Source organism: Gopherus flavomarginatus, chromosome 15, assembly GCF_025201925.1.
Source record: "Gopherus flavomarginatus isolate rGopFla2 chromosome 15, rGopFla2.mat.asm, whole genome shotgun sequence".
NCBI classification, from domain to species: Eukaryota; Metazoa; Chordata; order Testudines; family Testudinidae; genus Gopherus; species Gopherus flavomarginatus.
In genome coordinates this window covers 1,206,013-1,233,865 of record NC_066631.1, presented here as the reverse complement: position 1 = coordinate 1,233,865, position 27,853 = coordinate 1,206,013, and the positions used below count along the sequence as shown (strand labels likewise).

Genomic DNA, 27,853 nt, shown 5'->3' with positions numbered 1-27,853 from the left:
GTTAGCGGGTGGCTCATTGTGAGGGGTCATAAGCATAGAAGCCGCTGGGAGCTTGTCTCCTGCTCCCTCTGGACTCCCCACCCCAGCCAAGCGTCAAAGCAAGAACAGAAAGCAGGGAACATGCTGTCCTGCACCCTCAGCCTCTCTCCCAAGCCCTCCCTGTACCCCCACCAGTTCTCACCAGATTCCATGGCTCACGCCCAGCCTCCCCTCTAGGGAGGGGCACCATGGGACCCTCTAACTGGTGGTATGGGGGCAGGAAGAGAACACGCTTTGCTCTGCTGAGGGCCAACCAGCCATGGTCCAACAGGAAGATGAGAAGCTTGGAGCACTGAGCCCATGCTGGCTCAGGGAATGATACACACAGGGCAATTGGAGCTATGGATTACAGTGGAAACCTACTGTCCAGTGTCTAGCCCTAGGCCTGAGACCCCCGCAGCAAAGGATCTGACAGTGGCCAGGTTCATGCAGTGAAAGCTCCACAGGCAACAGCTGTTGGAGGCCAGGATTTTGTTGACAGACACCCTGAAAGGACTTTTATCATCTCTTTTCTTTTGCTTTGAACCTGCCAGGCTGGTTAAAAATTCAAGGACCACAAACTAACCCAGAGAAGGCTTGTGTAGTGGGGTTTTTATACATGCCCGAAACTCAAGTGTTGATGCTGCTTCAAACAATATCAATCATTTTGCTGGCTGCTAGTTAATAATGTGCTATAAGGACCGATGGCCAACTATAGACTGAATGCCATAAAAACATGTACATAGAGGTTGAGCTAGGTGCAGCTTGAGCTGGTAGTATATACCTCTCGGAGCGGTATGACTCATGCATAGACTGTTCAAAATCAATGCTATGGGAGAACCAGTTTGATTAAATGTGCCACATTGGCCATCTTAATGTATTTAAGGACCGCTGCCTTGGGCATTATTTTCCATATATGGACTGGTCTGAGTCAGTGCAGGTAGAAGACTACTGTGGCCAGCTAAGTCCTCTGATGCAGATAAAAACTAGCATGTAGACACATATTAACCTTCACACACAGACTGTATATGGTCTACATGGAACTGACAGTCTCTAGGCCAGTATGAATCAGTGCAAACAGCTGTCTCTAGAATGGACAGAGTGCTGAGTGTTGTCTGGTGTATCAGCCATAGTGTGACTTGTGCAGCTCTAAACAGATATGCAGGCAAACAGGCTGGTCACATTCTCACACACTGAGTGAAATATGCACACAGATCCCAATACGCCCAATAACAGGTTGCGCTTTCTCTCTGTCGCTCTCTCTCTCGCGCTCTCTCTCTCTCTCTCTCACACACACACACACACACACACACACACACACACACACACACACACACACACACCCCATCCATCCATCCATCCATCCATCCATCTCTTACATCCCCTACACAAGGTCTGGACATTCACTGTATTGTACACAGCCACCACATGTCAATCATGCACAGATTCCTGTACGCGCACTCTGCACACACTGAGATAAACACAGTGACATAGAGACACACCTAGAGAGACCAATGTTTGCTGCAGAGTACTGTTCACACAATAAATACACAGTGTAACAGATTAGTCTCTTACACACACAGAGAATCCTGTCATGTAACAGACTAAGGCTCCCCCCCAGCCACCAGCAAATATACTGGCCATCCCCCCCTTAATTCCAATGTTTACTGTCATGCACTATTTACACACACACACAGAGTAATGTATTGTTCACAAGCGCACTCACACCCAGAATATACAGTATAACACATCTGACATCCTCCATCCCCCCGAGATTCCTTCACACATTGCAATGCATTGCACATACATTCTTGCAGCTGGAGTAACACATACACATTAAAGCATACACTCAGTGTGCAGCACAGAAACTCAGCCATCAGTACAAACACACACACACACACTTGCAACTCCTATAGCTTGTCTCTTGTTTACACTGTGACACATATAATGCTATTAACATGAGTGATGGACCCGGGCTGGGATCCCGCTGTCACAGACGCTGCCCTCAAAGCTTTCAAATAGAAGGGAAAAAAACATCGTGAAAAGCAACCCCCAAACAACTAGTAAGATACTGTAATCAGTTCTAGTGTCCCGTGTCCAGGTCGTGCTCCCCAGGGCCTGCCCTCAGCTCATTCAGGGGAGCAGGCTAAGATGGCTGGACTCAGTGGTGCAGCACTGACCTGAGGATGCAGTGGTGGAAACTGACCCAGGAGCATCCCAGACTGATGGTGTTGAGGAACTAGGTGGGAGGAGGATTGGCCAACTGACTCTTTCCGTACTCACACCCCAGTGAATGTCCACTTGCAAGTGTCAGAGGCTCCTCTTCTCTCCTGTGTAACCAGATCTCCAGAACAGGGGGTGGGAGGCGTGGTCTGTAACTTACTATTCCCTGTTGGAGCCTCAAGCCAGTTCTGATCATTGACGATGCGTCATGTCCCCTATCCAGCCAACAGACGTAAGGAAGAAATTAAAATGAAATCACTTGGTTCTTCTCTTGGGTGGGGATGGGGACAGCGGAGGGGAGGGAGTTGGGGACAGCTGCAGTTCACATGTTACCACTTTAAGAACTCCCGCACGTGGCTCCAGAGCTTGGTGATCCAGAGGTTGACGCCCAGGTCGGTCAGGTACTGGATCTCGGGTGTCAGCATCTTGCGGCACAGCTTCCGGTGCTTCTTGTTTATCTTCTTCTTCAAGTTGTAACCCAAGATGGACTTCTGGCCCAGCGGCTGCCATGGCTGCATGGAGGACTCCTGGATGGCATTGGCATCCACAGGGCGCCCTCCATCGATGCAGATGCTTTTCATCTTCTCGTTCTCCCGGTGCAGCTCAGCCACATCCCTGGCCATTCGCTCCCACCCATAGGCCTCCACCTTGCGCCAGAAGGTGGTATTGAAGTAGCGGTAGAGCTTGGCATCAATGAGGTTCCAGTAGGTGGCCTTCTCATAGAGCTCACCCGTCATCTTGGAGACAGTGGAGTCCTTGCGGGCATTGAGCTTGAAGTAGAGGATGTCCTCCAGCTCCCAGCACAACAGGTCCTTCAGGAGCACTAGGGACTCATCGAAGTACTCCAACAGCATGACCAGATGGAAATGTTGGTCGATCTCTTGGATGTACTGGTCCACCAAGGGGCTGTTGGCATTCATGTTGTTGTCATAGCCTAGGTCAAAGAAGAGCAGGTTCTGGAGGTAGTGAGCGTTGAACCCGTTAGGATCATAGTAGTGCCATGGATCACGGAGGAATTCTGCCAGCTTGTCCTCACCTTGCAGCTTCCAGGTGAGGGGGATGATGCGCCCAAAGTAGTGGAAGGAGGACTCAAAGAGGTAGGCGGGGTCCCGCAGCACTGTCAGAAAGATGGTGTCAGCTGGCAGTAGCTTGCGCACCTCCTGGTACTGGAAGCGCATGTGGTTGCAAATGATATTGAAACACATGCCGGGCTGGTAGTCCTGGACCTGGCTGCGTTCAAAGTAGGAGGGGTAGAAGAAGTCATTGCGGCCATTGGGGAAGGCGAACTTGAGGCGGTGCTTCTCACCAAAGCGGAAGAGGATGTTTAGGATGGTGCTGCTGGCTGTCTTGTGTGTCTTCATGAACATGATGTCCAGCTTGGGCAGACACCCTTGCCCTGGGGGACTGTGGGTGCTGTTTGCCACATCTGGCACCCTGGCCTGGGCAGGATAGGAGGAGCAGGAGTAAGGGATAGGAATCCTGGAGGAAAGGAAAGAACAGGTATATCCTTGAGGGCTGGATCTCTGCGCTGGCTTTGCTCAGCCACCACAATCATAGAATCATAGAATATCAGGGTTGGAAGGGACCTCAGGAGGTATCTAGTCCACTCCCCTGCTCAAAGCAGGACCAATCCCCAACTAAATCATCCCAGCCAGGGCGTTGTCAAGCCAGGCCTTAAAAACCTCTAAGGAAGGAGATTCCACCACCTCCCTAGGTAACCCATTCCAGTGCTTCACCACCCTCCTGGCGAAAAAGTTTTTCCTAATATCCACCTAAACCTCCCCCACTGCAACTTGAGACCATTACTTCTTGTTCTCTCATCTGCTACCATTGAGAACAGTCTAGATCCATCCTCTTTGGAACCCCCCTTCAGGTAGTTGAAAGCAGCTATCAAATCCCCCCTCAGACCAGACCAGATCAGCCATGAGGGCCCTGCAGAAAAGAGCCATTCCTTTCCGAGGGAGTTCAGCTCTGGGGAAAGGTGCTGGCTCAAGGGCTCTGGGCACGAGAGTCCTCTGCTGATCCCCTGAATGGGTACAGCACAGACAGCCACACGGCAGGTTCCCCGGCACACGCTGCCCGCACTGAGGGACCAGCTGTGAGGTGGAGAGGAAACCAAGCCCTATATAATAGTTTTGACAGGGCCTCTTCCTGAAGTACCTGGGCTAGGTCAATGGCCCATTCAGTGCTCAGCCTCTCTGATATCATTGCCAGCAACAGGGCCAATAAGTGCAGGGGTGATGTGCACACCTGCTCAGTAGGAACTAGCCTGACATCATTGTAAGTAACCCTGGCCGCTGTACAGCCGTCAGATGAGAGGCGCTTTAGTCACTAGGGAGGATGCTCAAAAGGAGTTAGGCTCCTAACTTCCATTCCATCTGCTGTCCTGGGCTTGACTAGAAACAATGGCAGGGGCGAAAGGCTCCACGCTCGATTCCCAACTCCCAAGCCAACCAATCCCCGGGAGCTGACATCCTTTGGTACGAATTTAGTGAACCAAACTCTGCCTTCAATTGCCACCAATCTGAAGTCACAATTTGGCCCCAAGATTTGAAAGCAAGTTTGTCCTTTCAGAGAATCATGGCAGCCTGAGGCCAGCACCTGTCAGGAACAGCGAGGTAAACAGTAAAGTCAGTGAGGATTTCACTGGAGTTACTACGGATTTACACCAGGGTGACACAGACTGGAATCCAGCCCCTTCCCTTCATTCAGGGGCTTTTCTGGCTGGCTCATGGGACCTTTGGCACTTGCAATAACTGAAGCTGTTGGATTTTGTCTCCTTTCCCCTTCACCAGGTTACATCTGTGTATGGCAGCAAACACCCACTCATCAAGTCTGATCTTCCCTATTCTGAATCTATTTATTGATCTATGTAAAGAGTTTTATCCTGCTGCCCATCACTGTAGGATCTGAGCACCTTCCACATAAAATCACTAGCAATAGCAAAGTCCCTGGTGGACTTATTAGAGTCTCTGAAACCTCTCCTTGGAGTAGCTGTTTTTTAAAGTGGGCAAGCCCCACTGATCCCTGCTGCTGGGAGCGGTGGGGAAACACACAGGGTCAGACTAAACCTCACCCTACCCCTGTATTGATTAAGGTGGGGACCAGGCTGTCTCTCATTGGCGAGGGAATGTTCCTTAGTCTTCAACACGGCCCCATATTGGCTCTAATGCTGCAACAGTGCAGCCCTTATCATTCCATCTCTGTGACAGCCCCCTCCATGTACCCCAAGGAGAAGGAGGAGTTTGTCCCTGTGAATCAGCAGAAGCCTGGAGGTTTTCACCGTTCTGCCATTTCTGCACCAGCAATTGTCCTTTCCCTTCCCATTTGAGATATAGAGCATGTGGCCCAGAGCACAGAGAGCTGCTTCTAGGATGACGATAGCTCAGGCTCAGTGTGAGAAGCCCAGGGACTGGGGAGGACATTGTGATCGGAGGCTGAAATGGATGGAGCTATTGCTACCCTGGTGTGTGTACAATCTGTTGGCTGTTCCCATGTGCAATAAGACTGGTGCGTCTCAGCCCAGTTCTAACACATGCGTCCCCATCAGAAACGCCTCCACCATGACTGGCACCCACTGGCCTCTTGTCGGCAGCTTCAAGATAATTTAGTGAGATGGGAGATTGAACTCTCCTTTAGAAGGGACCTGGCCAAGGCAGGACTGTCCATCTACCACTGTCCACCATGGCTAGATAATAATTATACATCAGTAGCAAGCTCTAATGCAGCACTTTGCATCTGTAGCTCTCAAAGGTGTGCAAGTGAGAAAGCAAGTGGGTAATAGCTCCCAGATCAGAATGGCCCATCACAGGCAGAGGCAGCTGAGCAAGCCTCTCAGCCAAGGGGGCTCAACTTTGCCATGGGAGCTCTTCCAGCCATGGGCTCTCTTCTGAGAACTGGGGTGTTGTTTTGTGACATTTATCCTTGTCCAGTAGAACTGGACTGAGCCCCCCAGTTGACTTCACACAGACGACAACTTTCAGGACGACTACACTACAAAACCCCTCAGTGGCAGCAAGTCTCAGAGCCCAGGGCAGCCAACTTGGGCTTGTGAGAAAAGGCTAACAATAGCTGTGGAGGTGCCAGGGCTCAGACTGGAGCCCAGGCTCTGAAACCCAGCCAGGGATGTGTGTCTCAGAGCCCAGGCTCCAGCCCCAGCGGGAACATCTGCTCTCCTATTTTTAGCCCTGTGGCGTGAGCCTGAGTCAGTGGACGTGGGCTCTGAGACTCACTGCTGGGAGGTTTTCTTTGCAGTGTAGAGGTACCATTTCACTCCTTGATTGAATCCACCTGGGCTGGAGCTGACCCAATGTGGCTCCGTACCCCACCTGCCAATCCCCTGAGCCAGCCCTTCCCCACCTCTGGAGGCAACATTTCTGAGCGGATGGAAAGGAGCTGTTCTAGAGAAAGCCCAGACCCTATGGCAAGGAGGGACTCACTCACTCCATCGTGCTGACTTGCAGGGGTGGAATCACATAGGAGTACAGCAGCAGCATGAAGCTGGTCAGGACAGTTCCCAGAACAAGCCCCTTGCACATGGACCTCCAGTGCTGCTTCTTCTGCAGCATTGCGGTCACCTGCAAATCCCAGAGAGAGGAGCAATTAGGGAGGCAGGCAACCAGAGAAAAGCTTCAGTAACTCTCTAGAGACAGACAGAGAGAGTGAGAGGATGGCCAAGGTAGAAGGGACGGGAATAGGGTGACCAGATGTCCTGATTTTATAGGGACAGTCCCGATTTTTGGGTCTTTTTCTTATATAGGCTCCTATTATCCCCCACCCTCATCCTGATTTTTCACATTTGCTGTCTGGTCACCCTAGACGGGAAAGGGAGAGGAGATGTGGAGGACACAAACATCCCTGGGAAGAAAAGGGTTCTGATCCCTAGATTATTACCCCAGCAGGGTTAACTGTGACCATCTAGCATAAGCTCCTGCATAACACAGGCCAGAGAACTTCCCTGAATCCATCCCACCTGAACTAGAGCAGAGCTTCTACAAAAACAGCCAATCTTGCTCTAAAAATTGCATGCGATGGAGAATCCACCACAACCCTTGGTGGACTGAGCCAATGGTTAATTACCCTCACTGCCCCTTATTGCTAGCTGAGCTCTTCTGAAAATCTGGCCCATTGTTGTTAATGTGTGCGTGGTTAGAAGTTGTGGGTTTATGCTAATGTTTTGGTGCAGCAGCCAAAGCAGTGGAAAGGAGCAACAAAGAAATGAAACAAAGGCATATGTGAAGAAATGGGTACATTCTCTCTCGCCTGTGTTATACTACAGATCAGACCAGATAACCACGGTCCCTGCTAGCCTTCAAAGTCCATCACTCCATTTGGGATGGACTGTCTGTACACAGAGGTGTTAATTTACTGATCTATGGCAACCAGGAAATCAACGAGTAGAGTTAGTGCCACTTGACATACCCAGATGATGGGTTCACCAGAAATGCCTAGAGACAGAGAGGGTTAGTGTTATTTCCAATGGCAGGGAAGGTCAACCTGAGCCTGAGAAGGAGCCAGAATTTACCAATGCACATTGCCAAAGTGCCACAGTAATACATCAGCAGCTCCCCAGCAGCTCCCCCATCCCCACACTCCCAGCACCTCCCGCCCACCAGCAGTCCCGCTGATCAGCACCTCCCCCTCCCTCCCCACACCTCCCGATCAGCTGTTTCATGGTGTGCAGGAGGCTCTGGGGGGATGGGGAAGGAGCGAGGGCATGTCAGGCTCAGGGGAGGGGGCGGGAAGGGGTGGAGTGGGGGCTGGGCCTGAGGCAGAGCCAGGGGTTGAGCAGTGAGCACCCCCTGGGCATATTGGAAAGTTGGCGCCTGTGGCTCCAGCCCTGGAATCGGTGCCTAGACAAGGAACTGCATGTTAACAGCTGAAGAGCCTCATGTGGCTCCAAAGCCCCAGGGTGGCCACCCCTGTCCTATGGTAATAGCTTGTTCCACAGACATACTACCAGACTCTGCCCTGTGTATACAGATCTGCGGGCTGGTGTGCAGTGGTTCTCAACCAAGGTTACATGTATCCCTGGGGGGATGCAGAGGGCTTCCAGGGGGTACATCAGCTCATCTAGATATTTGCCTAGTTTTACTTAAAAAGCACTAATGAAGTCAGTACAAGCTAAAATTTCATACAGAAATGACTTGTTTATACTACTCTGTGTACTACACTCTGAAATGTAAGTACAATATTTATACTCTCAATTGATTTATTTATAATAATATGGTAAAAATAAGAAAGCAAGCAATAGTGTGCTGTGACACTTTCGTATTTTTAGGTCTGATTTTGTAAGCAAGTAGTTTTTTAAGTGAGGTGAAACTTGGGGGCAGGCAAGACAAATCAGCCTCCTGAAAGGGGTACAGCAGTCTGGAAGGGTTGAGAGCCACTGAGCTAGTCTACACTACAGTTGTACTGATGTAGCGCATTTGGTGAATGCTCTCCCGTCAGCATAATTACTCCATCTCAACAAGCTGTGTCGGTGGGAGAGCGTCTCCCGCCAGCTTAGCACAGGTATGGACAGCGCTTAGGTCGATGTAACTTGCATCATTCAGGGGGGTGGCTTTTTCACACCCCTGAGCTACATAAGTTACTTAGACTTAAGTGGCAGTGTAGACAAGCCCTCAGGGACAAAGGAAGAATATCAAATGGGGATAAAGAACATTCCGATGAAGCTGCCAAATTGAGGATGGCTATTGTCATTTTTCAATAGAGCTGGGAGGGAAAGCGTTTTCTTGCCCTGGAAAAAATGCTGAGATTTCAAAAAAATGTCCTCTCCCAAATCAGGACGAAACGTTACAATTTCAAAATCTTTTGCAAAACCAACAATCTGAGTCAATCCCAATGTTTTGTTTCAATAATTTCAGTGTTTCATTTCAATTTTGACCTTTATAATTTTTATCATTTTTACTCTACTTAGCTGACATTTAGAAACAGAACATCATTCCAAACTGAAAAAATGAACTTTTCATTCTGACAATTTCAAAACCATTTTTTCCAAAAAATGTTCAAAACAAGACATTTGTCAGAACTGACCTTTTCCCACAAAGATTTCAGGTTTGACAAATCAGCATTTTCTAATTAAAAATGGTTCATCCAAAAATTCTTGACCAGTTCTATTTTAAAATTATTTTTCTAACAAAATTAATAAATTCATAGATTCCAAAGGGGAACATTAACTGATCTAAATATTTGCCTAGTTTTACAACAGGCTACATAAAAAGCACTAGCATACAGACAAAATAAGAAAGCAAGCAATTTTTCAGTAATAGTGTGGCTGTGACACTTTTGTATTTTTATGTCTGATTTTGTAAACAAATAGTTTGTAAGTGAGGTGAAACTTGGGGGTATACAAGACAAATCAGACTCCTGAAAGGGGGCAGTAGTCTGGAAAAGCTGAGAACCACTGCTCCAAATCACACACCACCTCCTAGCATTCTGGGCTCAAAGGAGTCCCCTGAAAAACTCAAGAATGGGATGAAGGAGCAAGCAGTTTTTCAAGCACACATTTAAATTATTTCCTGTGGGAAGCCTCACATATTTGGCCTGTTGCCAAAGTGTCCTCTGCTGAGAAGGACACACAGCTAATTGATCTCACCATGTCACCTCTCTCATCAGGTCCTGCTTTCTCCTGGCTGCTTGGATGGTGAGATCCTTTCCAACCAGCTGCAAACAGACAACAAAACAACTGGCAAGGTATCAGAAACAGCAACGGATGCTTCATAAGTGCACGTCTCAGCCGCTAGGTGTGATGGGGCCTGCCTGCACTCCTGCTGTGGACCCCGTTCCTTTCTGCTCTTCCTCAGGCTCCCCTGGACTCCCACAGGGCTTGAGTCTGCTTCAGCAACCCCCTAACCTCTAAGAGGCCTCCTGGGAAGTGAGGCTCCAGGCCTTCTGTCCCCAGGCTCACTACTCAGTGTCTCCTGGGAACCTGGTGGAGTTAGAGAGCCCTGCATACACAATGACAGATTAAAGACCCCCACACTGACTCCTTTCACGGATAAATTCTAAATCACTTAAAAAACACCTAGAGAAATTTCCAGACAAAACACGGGCACATTAAGGGTGAGAAATACCAGCAACCTCAACCCCAGAAGACCAGGGTAACTATTAAAAGTAGCTTAGGCACACAGTGCTGGGATGGTAAAAACAAGCCCGTATGTGCCAAGTGCAGCTGCTTGAGCTACAGAAATGGTGAGCGAGTCCTAGATTCCAAGGTCAGAAGGGTCCACCATTATCATCTGACCTCCTGTCTCACACAGGGCGGAGACCTGCTCCATAAGAGTTCCTAGGACAGAACTTTTAGAAAAACATCCAATCCTGATCTAAAAATTGCCAGGGATGGAGAATCACCACACCTCTGGGGAAATTGTTCCCATGGTTAATTACTCTCATTGTTAAATCTTTACACCTTATTTTCAGTCAGAATTTGTCTAGCTTCAACTTCCAGCCATTGGATCATGTTAGACCGTTGTGTGCTAGACTGAAGAGCCCATTGTTAAATATTTGTTCCCCATGTAGCTACTTATAGGCTGTGATCAAGTCACTGCTGAAGCTTCTCTTTCTGTTAAGTGAAGTAGATTTAGCTCTAATGAAATAGCTGGAGAAAAATGACTGAGTGAGCAGCTTCCGGCCCAGCTGTCTGTCAGAGCACAGCCTTCTGTACATTAACCATGGTGGTCTGTAAGGAACAAATTCACACCAGAGGTTCCCAGGGGGTGGATTAGGGCATGATCTAGGGATCCAGTCCTTGGGTGGGAAGGAAGCTCATGGATCCGCAAAGTCTGGCTTCCGGGCTCCGTGGGATGAGGTCCAAAGGCCAGAGAATTCTGGGTGTGCCCTAGTGAGTCAGAAGTAGGATGTAGCCTGGCAGGGAGGCTGGAGTGCCAAGAGCACTAGTTTGTTGTGGGGGGAGCTGTTGGCTGGGCTGGAATCAGACCCCTTTTGTCTCAATTTATCTGGGTGTTGAACAGATCTTCAGACAGTGACAGTGAGCAAGGGGCCAGCTGAGTGTTTGGGTGAGTATGAATTCCAGGTGAAAGCTGGCTGTGTTTGCTAGACCTCGGCTCTGGTTTAGACTACAGGTGGGAAGAATACAATAACTAAGACCTGGGTTGCTCCCTCAGCCACAGCGAAGGTCAGTTCCCCTGTGTGAGATGGCAGGCCCAGCAGCGTCACAGGACAGCACTGTGGGCCAGCAGGCGGGATCTAGACGCAGCCCCATTTTCTTCTGGCGGGGTGTAGTGGGGCGCACTGCCCCACTCCCTGGGAGGATGGGCTGTGGCAGGCCAGGGAGCCTGCACAGCCCGGGAGCCAATTAGAAAAGGGTTTATGGGGAGCCAATCAGGGCCCAGATTGGAGGGAACCAATCAGGGCCAGGCTCACCCATATATAAAGGCTGCCCAGAGCAGGAGCAGTCAGTCTGTCCCAGGCTTTTGACAGGGGAAGGTCAGTCTCCAAGGGGGAGACTAGCACCATGGACGGCAGGGCAGGGCAGGGCCGGCTCAGGGAGGCTAGAAGGCTCTAGCCCATAGGCTGCAGGCCCTGAAGGGAAGGGCCTAGCGGGTGCAAGGGGCTGTAGGGGAAGCAGCCCAGGGGAACAGACAGAGGAGGGGAAAGAAAGAGGACAGCAAGACTAACGCCAAAGGGTCCTTGGGCTGGGACCCAGAGTAGAGGGCGGGCCTGGGTCTCCCCCCTTCCTCCTTGCAGTACACCCAGCCATCGGCTGTAGGGAGGGGCTGTTACAGCCTACACCAGATCCTTGACAAGAAGGATTAGATTTGGGGTGTGGAGTTGCAGATGGTGGCTGGAGTAGAGGACTGCTGATCATTGATCACTGGAAGGGGGTCCAGATGGACTAAGGGACACTGCTGGAGGGCAGTGGCCTCAAAGAGGATGCTGCCGAGCAGGGAGCAACGTGGGTCCCAGAGACACCAACAGAGGGCAGAACAACTGATGGGACACCATCAGGAGGGGGTGCTCCACTGGAATCGAGCTAATTCCCGAAATCACTAGCAGGAGGTGCCATGGGTGGTGAGTCCCAACCAGTTTACACTGAGGTACAGAACATTAAACTGTCATCTTTATATTAACCAGTGGTTTTCACTCTGGGGCACTTTGCCACCTGCTCTGCTCCTGCTTTCCTCTCGCGGAAGCTGTTATTTCGCGACTATGGCTCGTTATCGCTAGGAGTCCCTGCAGAGTGTTTAAAGGCTGTTCACAGCCTGCAAAGAGGGACTGCCCCTTGGAGGGGGGGGCAGCTCAAGCTGGGGGAAGCCAAGGAATGGAAGGGGCGTTGCTGATACTCACAGGGGCCAAGCTCTCTCCTGTGGGCAGCAGCAGAAACTGACTCACCACCAGGTGGCACTGGGCTGTTTCTCATGCCCGCAACAGTAGCAGTCTCGTGGGTAGTGGAAACAAAGGCTGAGCATCCCATGACATTCCCACAAGGGCTGGACAAAAGCAGTTCAGGTCACTGGCTTCACATCTCGCTGCACAGCACAGCTCCAGGTGGAGCACCTCCTCCTACTTCACTTCCAGCCACACGCTGCATAGGGCCTCCTGCCCAAGCACTGCTCATCTTAAGGCATCAGCCGAGGCGCAACAGGGATGGCAAAGACAGCAGCTTGCAGGCAAAAGGGGACGGTAATCTGCACCCACCCGCATGCTTCAGTGACTCTAGACAAGAGCGGGGGCACTGCCAGCTAAAGAAGCCCATGCTGTGCCCATGGAGTCCAGAGAAGCTGCTGTAACCATTTGACCTTCTATGTCTCCCGACAGCCCCCTCCTCACCCTACACTCACACCAATCAGTTCAGCATGCGTGGGCGACAACAGCAGCCAATCTGAGCCCAGAGGGACCAGCATTGCCACACAGATGGCAAGTGTGTAACAGGATGTGCGTCGCTGGGTCACGCACAGGGGCAGCTCTAGGCATTTTGCTGCCCCAAGGAGGGCAGGCAGGCTGCCTTTGGTGGCTTGCCTGCAGAGGGTCCGCTGGTCCCCTGGCTTCGGCGGACCTCCTGCGGGACCAGCGGACCATCCGCAGGGATGCCGCTGAAGGCAGCCTGCCTGCCACCCTCACGGCAACTGGCAGAGTGCCTCCAGTGGCTTGCCGCCCCAAGCATGCACTCGGTGTGCTGGTGCTTGGAGCCACCCCTGGTCACGCGGGTCCCAGGCCTTCTGACTTTGCCCTCCTGTCTAGCTCGCTCTCTTTAGACTGCAAACTCGTCAGGGCAGGGACCATGGCTTTCTTTAGGTGTGTACAGGCCTAGCATGCTTGGGGACCTGCATCCATCATTCAGACTAATTTCCAGGGGCCTGGAGCCACCTGTGCACACAGGCACACACATGAAAGTCAAACCATCCAAGCAGGGGCAGAGGTGCCCAGAAATACACACAACCTGGTCTAAGGACTTGTCTACACTTACATTTTATAGCGCTCTGACTTGCTGGCTCGGGGGGGGGGGCGTAAAAAATCACACAGCACTTTTGAGCACTTTAAAGCACTAGTGTGGACAGGCTCCGAGTGCCTGGAGCTATTCCCTCGTGGAGGTGGATTACCACGCTTGTGCGTGACTACACTGCCGTGGGAGCACTTTGAAGTTTCCAGTGTAGAAATAGCCTAAGTCTACACACCTGGTAGCAGAAGGACACACACATCAGATTCACTCCCACAGGGGGCAGCTCTGCACAGACATGCACCTGCCAGGACAGCCTTATAGATATCCATGGGGCAGTAAACTTTTCACCTGCTTGCCAAGGAAAAGGCTCTCCTCTTCTTGAGCCCTGCAACCCAGCCTCCCCAGGGACAGTTTCCTGCTGCTCTCTAGTTCCATAGTTCATAGGCACATGGGATGCACCTGATCCTGGATCCAGAGGGACACCACTCATTCTTACTACCCCACCCCACCCTAGGCCCAGGTTGCATACAACTTTTCCTGGGAAGCACAGCCCCTCCTGCCTGATCCCCTCAACTTGTCTAGGAAGCCCCAAGCCAGCCAGCAGTGACCAGAGGGAAGTGAAAAGGGTACAGCACCTGCAAACCGCCAGCCGCAGCCTGCAAGGGATGAGTTCTCTGGAAGTCCCAGGAGCAGAGGGAATGGGCAGGTTCAAGGTCTGACACTGAGGCTAGAGCTGTGTGTGAATGACTGCATTGCAGCAATGCTGTCCTCTGTGTCAGGACAAGGAGACATGCTACCTGGGGACGGGACAGCTGCTTGCAGCAATGCTGAGCTCCAGGCAAGGCCCACAGAGGTTTTGGGCGGCTCAGGGCGAAAAACTGAAACTGAGGCCCCTTCATACTTCCAAAAACATTACCGTGTGCAGACCAAAAGGGGAGGGGGTGAGTGGGAGAGAGAGAGCGAGCCCAGGCCTGTTGTAGTGGTAGGATTTTATGTTTGTATTTTGTATAATCCTGTATCTGAGCTGATTTCACGCCAGTAACAGACGTTTCAGGGTCACCACTTAGCATTTTAAAATAAGTCAAAGAATGTCATGATTGTTTTTCTTCTGCATTGCAAATTGATGTTCCTGTTCAAAATGTTCTGTGTAAATTAATTCTGTTTTGCGTGTGAATTAGGAATGGGTGTTAAGAGATAAGTGTGAAGGCCATCGCTGAACCAGATGTTCTAGGGAGGAACCGGAGACAAACGCAGGGTGCCAGAGGCTGCAACATGTCCCTATTGGAATATCAGAGGAGGGCAGATTGATGACTCTAAAGATGAGACAGGCACCTATCAATGAAGACAAGATAGCTGTGATCAAAACCAGCCTGGGATAACTCCCTGAGAGACTTAATGAAAGAATAAGATAAAGGATGAGAAAAACAATTTAAGAAAACAAGCACTCATCAAACAACAATTGATTACAGCATGATGGTGCAAAACTCATTGGTCCCAGGGAAGGAAAATCAGTATGTAAACAGGGTGCCTTGCCATGAAACTTCGGGTTCCTCCTGCCAAGACTTCCCTGGAGAATTGTGTTGTGACTAACAGAACTTGGCTCCTACCTACCTGTGATCAACCTAGCTGGCCACTAGATTGATCCAGACTATGGACTGGTAACTATAACATTGACTGACTGGCAGGACTGTGTGTGTTATTGAATGCCTATGCTAATTGTTGTATCTCAATAAATGTGGTGTATTGCCTTTTCCCTGAAAAAGACCTTGTGTGCTTCTTATAAGCGTAACAGTGTGGGATCTCTGCCCTCCCTGTCACCTTTAAGAGTGTTACACAGGAGAGGGGTACATTCTTAACAGTGAGAGCAATTTACCCGGAGTCCTATCTCTCTCTCAGGGAGCTGGAAGGGACCCTGAAAGGTCATCAAGTCAGGCCCCCTGCCTTCACTAGCAGGACCAAGTACTGATTTTGCCCCCGATTCCTAAATGGCCCCCTCAAGGATTGAGTTCACAACCCTGAGTTTAGCAGGCCAGTGCTCGAACCACTGAGCTCTCCCTCCCCTGAAAAAAGAAAAAATGAACCACAGAATCTCAGTGTTGGAAGGGACCTCAGGAGGTTATCTAGTCTAACCACATGCTCAAAGCAGGACCAATCCCCTGATAGATTTTTGCCCCAGCACCCTAAAAGGCCTCCTCAAGGATTGAACTTGCAAGCCTGAGTTTAGCAGGCCAGTGCTCAAACCACTGAGCTATCCCTCCCCTCCTGCTAGAGTCTCTATCACTCTCCATTTTTAAATCAGGATTGGAAGCTTTCCAAACACTCCGCTCTAGGAATTATCTAGGGGCTGGTCTCTGGCCTGTACGATACAGGAGATCGGACTAGATGATCACAATGGTCCCTTCTGACCTTGAAATCTGTAATTTCCTTCACCTGTGTGAACTTTCCCCCATCAGTGCCCTCTCCGTACCAGTGGGGATTCCTCCCTTGTCCATTCCCTCTCTTGAGAAAGGGGAGTGGGCTAAGCACTGAGTGCTGACTGGTTGCTGCTGAGATTCCCATCTCACTGAATAATGAATGGAACCTGTAAATGGATCCTGAGGTTGAGGGCAGCAGCTGGTAACAGGACTCCCTTATCTCTGACACCCAACACTGCAGCCTAGTGTCTCAGGCAGAGCTAGCTGCCTCCCTTCCACTAAGCCTGGCCCATAGGAATAGTTCTGGATCTGAAGCTGGGTGGGGGCAGAAGGGTGCCAGCTTTTTGTCTATTGGCATCATCTAGTGATAGGCAGACCTCCCAGGGGCAGTGGGGGAATGCTCTCACAAACTGCCTCTCTGCTGCTGTCCTTTCTACCCTTCACTGCTGTATCCCTAGCAGCCTTCGTATCTGAGCACAAGGATCAGAAAGCTGATCCCCTTCCTACCAGCCTGGCAGCAGCAGCTATGGTCTTTCTAATGCCTCACTTCCTCCGAGTCATTCAAGAGGGACCTGGCACCTCGGCTCCCAGCAGAATTTCTCTCCCTCTGGCCCAGTGGCTATGGCTTGACTCAGGAAAGATAGTCTCCTCCTGGGCTTATGACAAAGAGCCACCCCATCAGCAACCAGAGGCATCATCAAACACCAGTCTGTGTTTCCAACCCCAACACCTCCAGGTTAGGAGGGGATCTATCTAGGCACTGACTGAAATGGCTGATACCACTGGGATGGCAGCACCAGGAATACCCGTGAGGTTTAAGTTGGACAATAGGAAAAATTTCCTGTCAGAGTGGTTAAGTAGTGGAATAAATTGCCCAGGGAGGTTGTGGAATCTCCACCATTGGAGATTTTTAAAAGCAGGTTAGACAAACATCTGTTAGGGATGGTCTAAATCAGTGGTTCTCAAACTTTAGCAACACGAGGACCTCCATTTTGATTTAAAATTTTTTGGGGACCCCCAAGCCCATCCATTTAGCTCCAGGCCCTGCCCTCATCCTACCCCTTCCTCCAAGGCCCCACCCCACCACTGACTCCATCCCCCCCTTCCTCCATTGTTTGCTCTCCCCCAGCAATCACTTTCACCAGGCTGGGGCAGGGGATTGGGGTGCAGGGTGTGTGTGGGATGCAGGCTCTGGGAGGGAGTTTGGATGTGGGTTCTGGACTGGGGCAGGGAGTTGGGGTGTGGGAGGGGGTGCAGGTTCCATCCAAGCAGTGCTTACTTCAGGTGGCTCCCAAAAGCAATTGGCACACCCCTCTGACAGCGGCTCCTAGGTTGGAGGTTCAGGGAGTCTCTGTGTGCTGCCTCTTCCCAAAGGCACTGCCCCTGCAGGTCCCATTGGCTGCAGTTCCCAGCCAATGGGAGCTATAGAGTTGGCACTCGGGGCGGGGGCAGCACATGGAGACTCCCGGCCTCCATCCAGGAGCTGAAGGGATGTGCCAGCTGCTTCAAGGAGTGCTGTGGAGCCAGGGCAGGTAGGAAGCCTGCTTAGCGCCGCTGCGCTGCCAGGCTTCTAGCACCTAAAATCTCCCAGTTTGGCTTCAGTAGCCTCTGGGAATTAGAGGGGAAGGAGTTGATCTGTGATGCCCGCGGATCCCCTGGAGTACCCTCGCAGACCCCAGTCTGAGAAACACTGATCTAGATAATTACTTAGCCTTGCCTTGAGTGTAAGGGACTGGACTAGAAGACATCCCTTCCAGTCCTCCGATTCTATGATTCTACCTCCAGGCTAGACAGGAAAACTACTACTGGAGCAGTTGCATCGTAACTCACCTCCTGTGGCCTTGAAACGTCACATTGCTGCATAAACATACTAGGGTCAGGCTATCGTTTGTCCCATTAGACAAGCAGCCCCCTAAGCCCCACTGAAATGCACCTAATGGCCTTGACTCCAACCTCTATAGCCCCCAAGGTGATTTTATCAAATGGCCAGCAAACACGTCTGGCAGAGAAGAGAGTGGGTTTAATAGGTTCTCTTCGGAGGACAGTTTTGTAGCTATTCTCAAGAGTGGCAGTAATGGTAAGATAATGGCCTATGTTCTCATAGCAGCTTCTAGCCCAAAGGAGGCCAAAAAAGGCATCACTTCACCCAGAACTGCCATGCAGCCATCTCTGGGGTGGAACATGGCAGCTCTTTAACAGAATCCTAAAACACTAAACAACAATTTAGGATACTAAGTCCTGCATCCAACTGAAAATGCAGGGGGAAATGTGAAGAACAGGAGATTATCAATGACACCATAGCCAGAAATGGACCAGGACCAGAGCTACTACCCTGATACGTGTGAAAAGTGAGTTGGAATCTTTCACACCCACTAATGGTCAAGGCTTTGATTTTACAGCTCATCCAAAATACAGCAGCCCCTCCACCAGCACACTCACACCTAGCGCCATCCAGTGGTGAGTGTAGGAATTCCTTATACACTCCAGTTTGCAAAGGTCTTTGGTGTGAAAATGCTGTAGAAATGCAAGGCATTATTATTACAGCCTAATCTGGAAACAGAGAGATTTTCTCTGACAGAACCAGCTGGCTCCAGCATCTGTTCTACCCTACAAAGTGCTCAGCATGTAAAAATGAGCAGCATAGTGGGAGCGTTTGTAAACGTGTCTCCCTTGCCATGCAGAAGCTGCTGAGGTGGGACGAAGGGCCCATATTCTCCAATGTGCCTAGTTCCCATTGAAATGCACCTAAATCCCTTTGAGCATCTAGGTCAAGGTGCTTCACACAGGCAACCAGGGTTCTCTGGCTGCTGAAGTAGGAATCAGAGTAGCAGCCGTGTTAGGCTGTATCAGCAAAAAGAACAGGAGTACTTGTGGCACCTTAGAGACTAGCAAATTTGTTTGAGCATAAGCTTTCCTGTTCTTTTTGAAGTAGGATTAAATCTCTTTTTACACAATAGAAAGAAAAAACTGTCACTAGCAGTAAAAGGCTGCCCTATGTTTAGGGCCCTACCAAATTCATAGCTGTGAAAAATGCATCATGGACCATGAAATCTGGTCTCTGCCACGAAATCTGGTCTTTTGTTTACTTTCACCCTGTACTATACAGATTTCATGGGGGAGACCAGTGTTTCTCAAAAAAAGGTTTGGTAAGGGGGTTGCAAGGTCATTGTAGGGTGATTGCAGGATTGCCACCTTTACTTCTGTGCTGCCTTCAGAGCTGGCCAGTCGGAGAGTGGCAGCAGCTAGCCGAGCGCCTGGCTCTGAAGGCAGTGTTCCGCCAGCAGCAGCGCAGAAGTAAGTGTGGCAATGCCATACCATGCCACCCTTACTTCTGCCCTGCTGCCTTCAAAGCTGGGTGGCTGGAGAATGGCAGTTGCTGACTGAGGGCCCAGCGCTGCAGGCAACAGGGCAGAAGTAAGGGTGACAATACCACACTATGCCATCCTTACTTCTGCAAAGCTGCTGGTGGCAGTGCTGCCGTAAGAGCTGGGCTCCTGGACAGCAGCTGCCACTCTCCAGCCGCCCAGCTCTGAAGGCAGCGCAGAAGTAAGGGTGGCAATACCATGACCCCCCTACAATATCTTTGCACCCCCCTCCCACAAACCTCTTTTGAGTGAGGACCCCACTTACAATACTGTGAAACTTCCGATTTAAATATCTGAAATCATGATATTTATGATTTTTCAAAATCTAGGACCATGAAATTGACCAAAATGGACCATGAATTTGGTAGGGCCCTACCTATGTGTATGGAACCTGCTGTGCAAAGGGCCTGTCAGTCAAGCCATTCTCACTGTGGCCTTCGCTACACACAAACTGTACTGGTTTAACTGAATTGCTTTTAAATCAACTTAAGTTAGTGCAGTGCAAAGACCCACATGCACTCTTGAATTGGTTTAAAAGTGTTTTTTGTCGATTCAGTTTAAACAAATTAAAAGCCAAATTAAACTAAATTTATGTAAGGCACATTTAAATCAATTTAGGTGCGTCCACACAAGGTTTTTCACTGATTTAACTAAACGGATTTAAAAGCACATTATAGTGAAACTGGCACAAGTCTGTGTGCAGATCAGGCATAGACCATTGTCACTCCTGGTCAATAGCTTTCAGGTGAGTGATGAGAGCGTAAAGGGGTTGTGACATCAGCAAACTGGCTGCACTGAAAACTCACTCCTTCCCACTTTCTTTACCAAGGGTACCGCAAAGCCTTGACTTTAAGCATAGCACTAGAGGTGAACGTATTGCCATGATTAGAATCTGGGCCATGCTATTTCCCTCTACCACTGATTACACCTGTGATTACTGACAGGGAAACAATTATAAGGAGCATCTCTTCCCTGAGGAGGGACGACAAAAATCGTACAATGGTTTTCATGTTTCTTGTGCCTCCAGAACAAATGCGCTCAGTTTTTGACAGCCAGCCCTGGGATCAGAGAGCAAAGCTGGGCTCGTTCCTTCCCATGCATCATTGCTGGTCATTAAAATTCTGCAGACCACATTACAGCTTCAGTGACACCATTGTGTTCTGGGATCGGATAACAGGCCTTGGCATTGAAACTCCATTGAGAGTTCTGTTGATGAAAAGTGCTACATGAGAGGTAGGTATTTATGATTAATATTTTATTAATCATTATTATTGATGATGATAATTATGCACAAGCCAGAATACAATCTGGCTCACTTTCCCAGAGCTGTGTGACTTTCCAGGAGTTAAGAGCAGTCAAACGTTATTGGGGTTTTTGTTTGTTTGGTCACTAAAGTCAGGAAAAGTGAGTCGGACACAAACAGGTAGCAGGTCTGCTGAGCATGGAGAGGGTCACTGCTGCAGACACATTCAAAGCAGAATCTCACTTTAAGCATCTAACTCACTTTTCCTAGCCCATTCAGTTTGTTTACTTTTTGCCTTTTACTCAGCAGGGCTAGTGAACAGGCTGGTCAGCTTCCTGTTCTATTTCTTATCAGTTTCACTTCCTGGTTCCCATGCACTGGCCCAAGGCTGGGCCGAGGACACTGCAGGATGTTGGCTAAACTCAAGCTACAGAGATATCAATTAAATGTGAAAAGAAACACATGAAAGCCTATTATCTGGAGTCCAGCTCTCTAAATCCTGAGACACAGGCAGAGAACCAAGTAACTGCCTCCTCCAGCCAGTGACTGGCTCTGCAGGAGGAGTCTCTAATCCCCAATCCATTGTCATTGGAGTGGAGGGGACATTTCCCTCGCTCCCAGGGATGCTAGAGAGGACTTTCTCCTCCACCCAGGCCTGGCCTCCGCTGGGATGTTTATAAGCAAATGCGCCTGGGATCAATTTCTTAGCCTAGCCTCAGTATTGACTTTGTCTTAGGTTAGTGGATTAATAATTAATACAGGCTGCAAGGAGCAGCTCCTGTTATTTGTGGCTTCCCGTTAGCAGGGGGACTAGGGGACATGGTCGCTACCAGGCCTGCCACTTGTATGCTACCTTCCTAATGAGAGTAACACAGCTGTGCCCCTGCAGAGAACATGGCCCCAACTGCCCCTCCCAGACAGCATGTCCCACGCAGCTACCCCCACGTTCCTGTAGACACATATGGCCCCCACTACTACCCCAGAGACAGCAGGTTTCCCACAATTACCCCCACTCCTGCAGCCCTCCATGCCTAGAAAGCCTGTCCCCAATGGCACTCCTCCTGCAGAGCAGGCATCCTAGAGGAAAAGGAGGGCTTTCTCTCTTCCCCATACATCTCCCTCTCCCAAGCCCATGCTCCCTGCTGCACCTGCAAACACTCTCAGTGACAGCCAGACTCTGTACAAACACAGTGTCCTGGCACACACAGACTCTGCTACCCCACTGCATACAACAACCCGGCACTCTATTGTGCGCTCTTCCTTCCCCACTACAGACAAACACTATCATCTCCTTACCCCCTTTCATTCTTCCACCACACAATCGCCCCCGCACAGTCTCTCTCACACACACTCCCCCTGCATGCTCTCTCTCTCTCACACACACACAAACACACTCCCCACTGTAGTAGATACACCGTAAAAAAAAATCCTGTGAACCTCACCTTTTCTTTGGCTTAAGCTCCTCTCTGCAAACTTCCCTTTTCTTCCAGGGCTCAGTGGGACCAGACTGCATGCAAAGGGTGCTGGAATGTTGCTTTGACATGGAATCTCCTGGGTAGTTATCCCAGTGCCAGCTCTTACAAGACAGCTCGCCCCTCCCTAGAAGTTGTGGCCACCTTCCCTATGCCACCTCCATGGTGCCAGAGCCATGCCATCAGCTTGGGACTCTGGAGCCTCAGGGCAGGCAGTTTCTTCCCAGTGGTGCCTGCTATCTCCAGGATCTCAGTCTCTCCTCCCAGGAGTGGAGCTGGGGCTGGACCCTCCCACCATCTCCTGGAGGGAGAATGTCCGGAGAGTGAGCTCTCACCACCACCCTAGCTGGCTCCCAGGCTCGTCTCTCCTCCCACTTCAAGCAGCACAGAGAGCTCATTCACAACCCTCCCTTCCAGGGCTGAGAACAACAGAACCATTTGTATCCATCTGCAGCATTGACATCAACAAAGACATTGTCACTGGAGACCATGCACTCCTTCCCCATTTCTCCTGCTAGGCACAGCAAAATCCAGCCCTACCAACCACGGCAGGAGTCCAGGGCACGGAGCATGCAGATAAAACAGCCAGGGCTGGGAGCTTGTGGCAGGCACTGCTGTTCACTTGTGGAGCCACTGGCATTTGGGGCCAGGTGCCACTTGACCACAGGACAGGTTTCCATTGGTGGCTAGTGGAGAGGGCCCTATCCGTAACCCAGCTCCAGGCAGGCAAGCTTGATGGGCTAGAAAGCCGACAGGTTCCTGGCTCACCAGGCAGCTGCCAGCAGGGGTGGGGTTTCAAGATTGGCTGAGATTTCTCAGTAAACACACAATGAGAGGTTCAGTACAGCAGGGCCAGTTCCACCCACCAGGGCTGTGGGGAGGCAGACAGCAAGCCCCACTCTGGCTGCTTATTGGCCAGGAATGGTCTCCTATGTGCTGGGGCTGGGAAATGGCTTCACACCGCTCAGGAGGTTGCTCACCGTGGGCCTGGTTGGAAGCCAATTGAAAGGTTTTTAGAGGTTTTTAAGGCCTGGCTTGACAAAGCCCTGGCTGGGATGATTTAGTTGGGAATTGGTCCTGCTTTAAGCAGGGGGTTGGACTAGACACCTCCTGAGGTCCCTTCCAACCCTCTTAAAAGGGCGGGGTGGGGAACCTTGCTGCTTTGACCTTTGGGGAGCTGAGATCTGGATCTGAACTCTGCGGCTGAGGCCTGTCTCAGAGATCCTATCCAAGGCGGAGTCAGTCTGTGCTCAGCTCTACCCCCATTGCAAGCCAGAAGCTGACATCTCAGCCTGGTCTGCTTAGTCACATCACTGTCCCAGTCTCACTGATTCCCCAGGCAACCTTTCTCTCACTGAATTGCTGATCCCCACCCTTACTCTTTATTTATTTATAGACTCTTTGCATTATCTGGGAGTAGCTGAATATCTGCCAAGCTATTAAAGTCCAATTACAATCACATAAACTCTCTCTTCATTTAAAGGACATGGCATTATTTTTTCTGGTGTGTTTAAGTGGGTGAGGTTGGCTACGGCTTATCTTGCCTGTGGCTATTGTCTTCTCTGCAAAACAGATGGATTTTTTTTACAGGGGGGTCATGACTGCACGTTAGCCAGCCCACTGTCAAGTCCTACCACGGGTCAACACTATTCCCCTGCCCATAGTTGACCTCGCCTATCCTCCTGCGTCCATTATCAGTGTAAAAACACACATTCTTTGGCAGTGAAGACAAAGCCTGCAAGTGGAGAGCTCTTGAGGGGAAGCTAAGCTGAAGAGATGAGTTTTGCATTGAGTTCTGATCCCTCTGAGGCCTGTGGTCTCATCTCTCATGTGGCAGGGAGTTCCACAGTCTAAGCCCTGCTCCCATGAGAGTTCTGACTCCTGCACTCACGAACCTCCCCCGTTGGAGAAATTGTCAGGGCCCCGGAGGAACATAGTTGTCATGGGACATTGTGCTCACGGAGGGAGAGGCATCTCTCAGACAGCAGTGCCAGTTCCTTGGAGGGCTGGGACAGCAGGCTCTTCTGCTGGACTCTATTTAATGGGGTGCAGTGCTGGAGTGATGTGCTTAGGGCACAGGCATGCTGCTAAGCAGACAGGCTGCTGTGCATGGCACCAGTTGGCGTATTCCCAGGGCGTGCAGCTCCATCCTGGCAGCTGAGATGCACTAATGGAGCCAGGAGGTCCCAAATGTCCTCACCCTGGCCAGGTCTGTGTCAGACAGGACAGGGCACGATCATCTGGCTAGTCACAGTTGGAAGGGGGTAGTTCGTGCTGCATGGGCTATTTGGGCAGCCGGTATCCCCGAGGGGCAGGTGCCCTCGATCGTGGAGGAAATTATGGAAGAGGAGAGATCTTCATGGCACTTCCCTCTTCATAGCAGCATCTCCTCTGTCTCACCTGGGTGCAGCGTTCACCAGCTGCTCTTTGTCCAGGGGCTGGTCCCAGCCAGGCACCAGGACAGTAGGGAGAGGGAGCTGGTCACATCTGCCAGAGGGGACACATAGAGCTGGGTGCCACCTGTGTATGGCTGGCATTTCAGCCCCTAGTGTTTAATCAGTTCCTCTCGTGGCTTCATATAGCTGCTAAACCTCCATCGCTAATCATCTCATATCACCCCTTATTTCCACTATCAGCTGTCCCTGCCACGACCACTGCAGCCAGGCCAGGACATAGGAAGACCCTGTGTGGTGAAACCACGCGGCTCAGGATGGCAGATACACAGCCAAAGGGGACCACAAGGTCTGTCTGTGTCTAGCAGCCTCAGTACAGAATCCCCTTTTAGTCACTATAATCAAGGCCTGTCTCTTTTGTATAGTGAGGGATGCTGCATCCACCACCCACCCACTCACAGACTGGCACTGTTAGCTTAGGGAGAGGGGTTCTGGCCCAGCTGCTAGATATTCCCCACCTGAGGCTCAGTCACTGCTCTGAAAGTTGCCTCTCTTCCAGGCCTGTCTCTGATTCCCATGGCCTCTATTCATGCATGGATCCAGCCCATACCTAGCCACGGTGCTGCCCGCAGACCTGTGTGGGGAGGAGGGGCAGGGCCTGGCCTGGGGTATGAAGCAGTGTTTTGTTCGGAGGAAACAAACCGGCCCTTTGCTGGCAGCTCCTGATGGGGAGATGGGGACCGAGTTAGCCCACAGGCTCCTTTGTCCCCAGTAGGCAGCGTAAGCAGAGCTGAAGTGCTCTTTCCACCCGTGGCAGCAGTGGAACCCTGCTCCCATCTGCCGGGACCGCCTAACACATCACCCCAGGCACAGAATAGGGGCCATTGTTCAGCCAGCCCCAGCCCTGGCTCCTTCCCATCTGCCTGCAAATCAGACTGCTGCTTTTAAAGGGGATGATGCAGCAGCGCTTTGCTCCCCAGGGTTTGTTGTGCCCTGCCCCAGGCAGCTCTTGAGGTCATAGAATCATAGAGTAGGGTTGGAAGGGACCTCAGAAGGTCATCTAGTCCAACCCCCTGCTCAAAGCAGGACCAATCCCCAGACAGATTTTTACCCCAGTTCCCTAAATGGTCCCCTCAAGAATTGAACTCACAACCCTGGGCTTAGCAGGCCAATGCTCTAAACCACTGAGCTATCCCTTCCCCCCCCGAGGTCCCATTCAGATGAAGCCAGCATTTGCTGTGCTGGGCAATGAGTCCTGCGCCTTCATATGTGTTTCTCATCTGCTCCCATGCCTCCCACTGCTCCTTGCTCTCCATATTGCACCCCTCACTTGCCATCTTGCATGGCTGGTGCAGCCCCAAGCATGCCTAACACCTCACATTGCACCTCCTCCTCCTTGCCCACCCCTTGCCCTGTGCTGTGCACTGCTGACCGTGGCCTTTGTACTCCTTGCACACCTTGAGCTGCATGCGTCACAAGGCATCTTCCATGCCTTGTGTCATACCTTGGCCTAGTCTACACTGGCAAAAAGGGACCTGTAATTTTCCATTGGTAGAGCAATGATAGAAGCTGTAGTGTAGACAGTGTTCAGAGGCTGCACATATATTACAGCAGACACTGTCTGAAATATGGTTCTCATTTTTGCAAGCGTGAACCCAGCCCTTGTGTCTGGAAGAACTCCCCTGTGTTACGGTGTCACACTTAACAGGGTGATCCCCCAAAGGTTGCCCAGGTTAGATCAGAACAGAATCAGTCAGCAGCATGTACCTGGCGTTTGAACTTAGTGGCTCGTGAGCCCCCGACAGCTGAATGCATCAGGACAATCTGTTGGTAAATGCCCTGAAAAGGCCATGAAGCAGATCTGAATTCTGCAGCTCAGGCCAAATCACATGGTGTCATTCATACTGGGTTGGATCTGGATCTAGGCTTCCCCAGTGTTTGGCTCCAGGGTATGGATTTGCCCCATCTCTAGTAGCACTGCCTTCTCCATAGACTACCAGAATCATGGGGCATAGTAAGGCTCTCTTTCCGCACCCTGAGGGACCATGCTTCCTTACTTTACACTCAAAGCATATCTAACCAGAGGACCTCCCAGCCACAGGATATCATGAAGGTCATGAGCTTAGCAGGGTTCCAAAGAGAATGAGAGACTGATAAGAATCTGAACATCCACAGCTATTTTAGCTACGATAAAAATGTGGAAGAGAAATCAACTCTCAAGCTTCAGGGGTCAGGAACAAACATCTCCCATGGGCAGGATAGACGATAACCGTCCAGGGTGGAGGATTTATACCTTCTTCTGAAGGATCTTACATGGGCCTTTGTCAGACACTTGAGCTGAAAGATGCCTCTGCCAGTCTACGGTCCTACATCTGTCTAACTCTCAGCCACTGCCTCAGTTCATCAGGCTCCCAGCTGCTGGCTTAGTGACTCCTTGTTTGGGAACTGTGATACACGCGCCTGACAAGCTCTAGCCTTCCGCAAAGCAGGTCGGAGAGAGCCACAAGCTCCTCCCACCACCTTAAGGGCCCTAGTCTCCATGGCAATGAGCAGCCCGCCCACCACCCCCTTGACCAGCTCTGGAATGGGGAGAATTCCAGATGCATGCCAGTGGTTCAGCTCTGCCCTCGAGGCCTCTATTCATCAGGAGGACAAGGAAGGGGCACAGTGAGGGTATGTTCCTTGCCTTTGTACTTCTGATCAGATTGGCCTGCCACCCCCCTTCACCCCACCCATTCCAGGGTCTGGAGAGAGAGCAGCCCCCTGAGAGCTGTAGCCAGGACAGGGACTTGGAAAGCGCCCATGCTGTGGCAGGGAATCTTTGTACTGATCCATGCTGGCCGGCGTAGGAGCCGTGCTGCTGCTGTGCGCTCAGTCTAAGAAAGGCAGCTAGGGCAGGGCCAGAAAGAACTAGGTGCTTGCTGAGAGCCTAGATTCTGGACATTGTGTCACCAGCCAGTACAGCCCCACTCTGGGGGAGCTGCTGGGAGGGGCTGACAGCACTGCACAGGAGACTGGATAACAGGGAAAAGTCACATTTCACTGCTCAGTGCCCCAGGGAGAGCACCCTGGTCGTGCTGCACAGATACAGCCCAGGTCGAGTGGCCAGGTCTTTCCATTCTCCTGGCACTGCAGAGCAGCAGGCAGCCACGATGGGCATTTAAAAGTGCTTAATCGTGGGAGGCAGGCATTAAAGCTTTCCATGTGGGGAGGGCAATTCACCAAGGCATCAATTTCTCTGTTCCTGGGAAAAGCCTTGACCTCTCTGCTGAGACTGCTGGCAAAAGGGCCAAGGCGTGCCAAGCAGCCTGTTGATACTTGTCT

General features: G+C 50.9%; 1 protein-coding gene across 3 annotated transcripts; it reads right to left on the bottom strand.

Moving 5' to 3' along the window:
- Positions 1 to 1,926: 1,926 nt before the first annotated feature.
- Positions 1,927 to 27,853, bottom strand: GAL3ST1 (galactose-3-O-sulfotransferase 1). 3 transcript variants are annotated; one of them, XM_050923843.1, is made up of 5 exons: positions 27,752 to 27,853; positions 22,107 to 22,437; positions 9,839 to 9,906; positions 6,685 to 6,818; positions 1,927 to 3,720 (listed from the first exon to the last, which is right to left on the bottom strand). In XM_050923843.1, exons 3-5 carry the CDS (start codon positions 9,839 to 9,841, stop codon positions 2,571 to 2,573), a joined length of 1,287 nt encoding a protein of 428 aa, XP_050779800.1. In that variant the 5' UTR covers positions 9,842 to 9,906; positions 22,107 to 22,437; positions 27,752 to 27,853; the 3' UTR covers positions 1,927 to 2,570. The 3 variants fall into 3 exon arrangements, with proteins under 3 accessions (XP_050779800.1, XP_050779801.1, XP_050779802.1); XM_050923844.1 differs by lacking the exons at positions 9,839 to 9,906; positions 27,752 to 27,853 and having other exon boundaries at positions 22,107 to 23,806; XM_050923845.1 differs by lacking the exons at positions 6,685 to 6,818; positions 9,839 to 9,906; positions 27,752 to 27,853 and having other exon boundaries at positions 22,107 to 23,807.

Bases quoted from the DNA above. Each gene is read 5' to 3' on its own strand.
- GAL3ST1 (XM_050923843.1), bottom strand. The intron at 3,721-6,684 runs GTGAGTGAGTCC...CCTTTCCTCCAG, and splicing joins CTGCAAGTCAGCACGATGGA to GATTCCTATCCCTTACTCCT.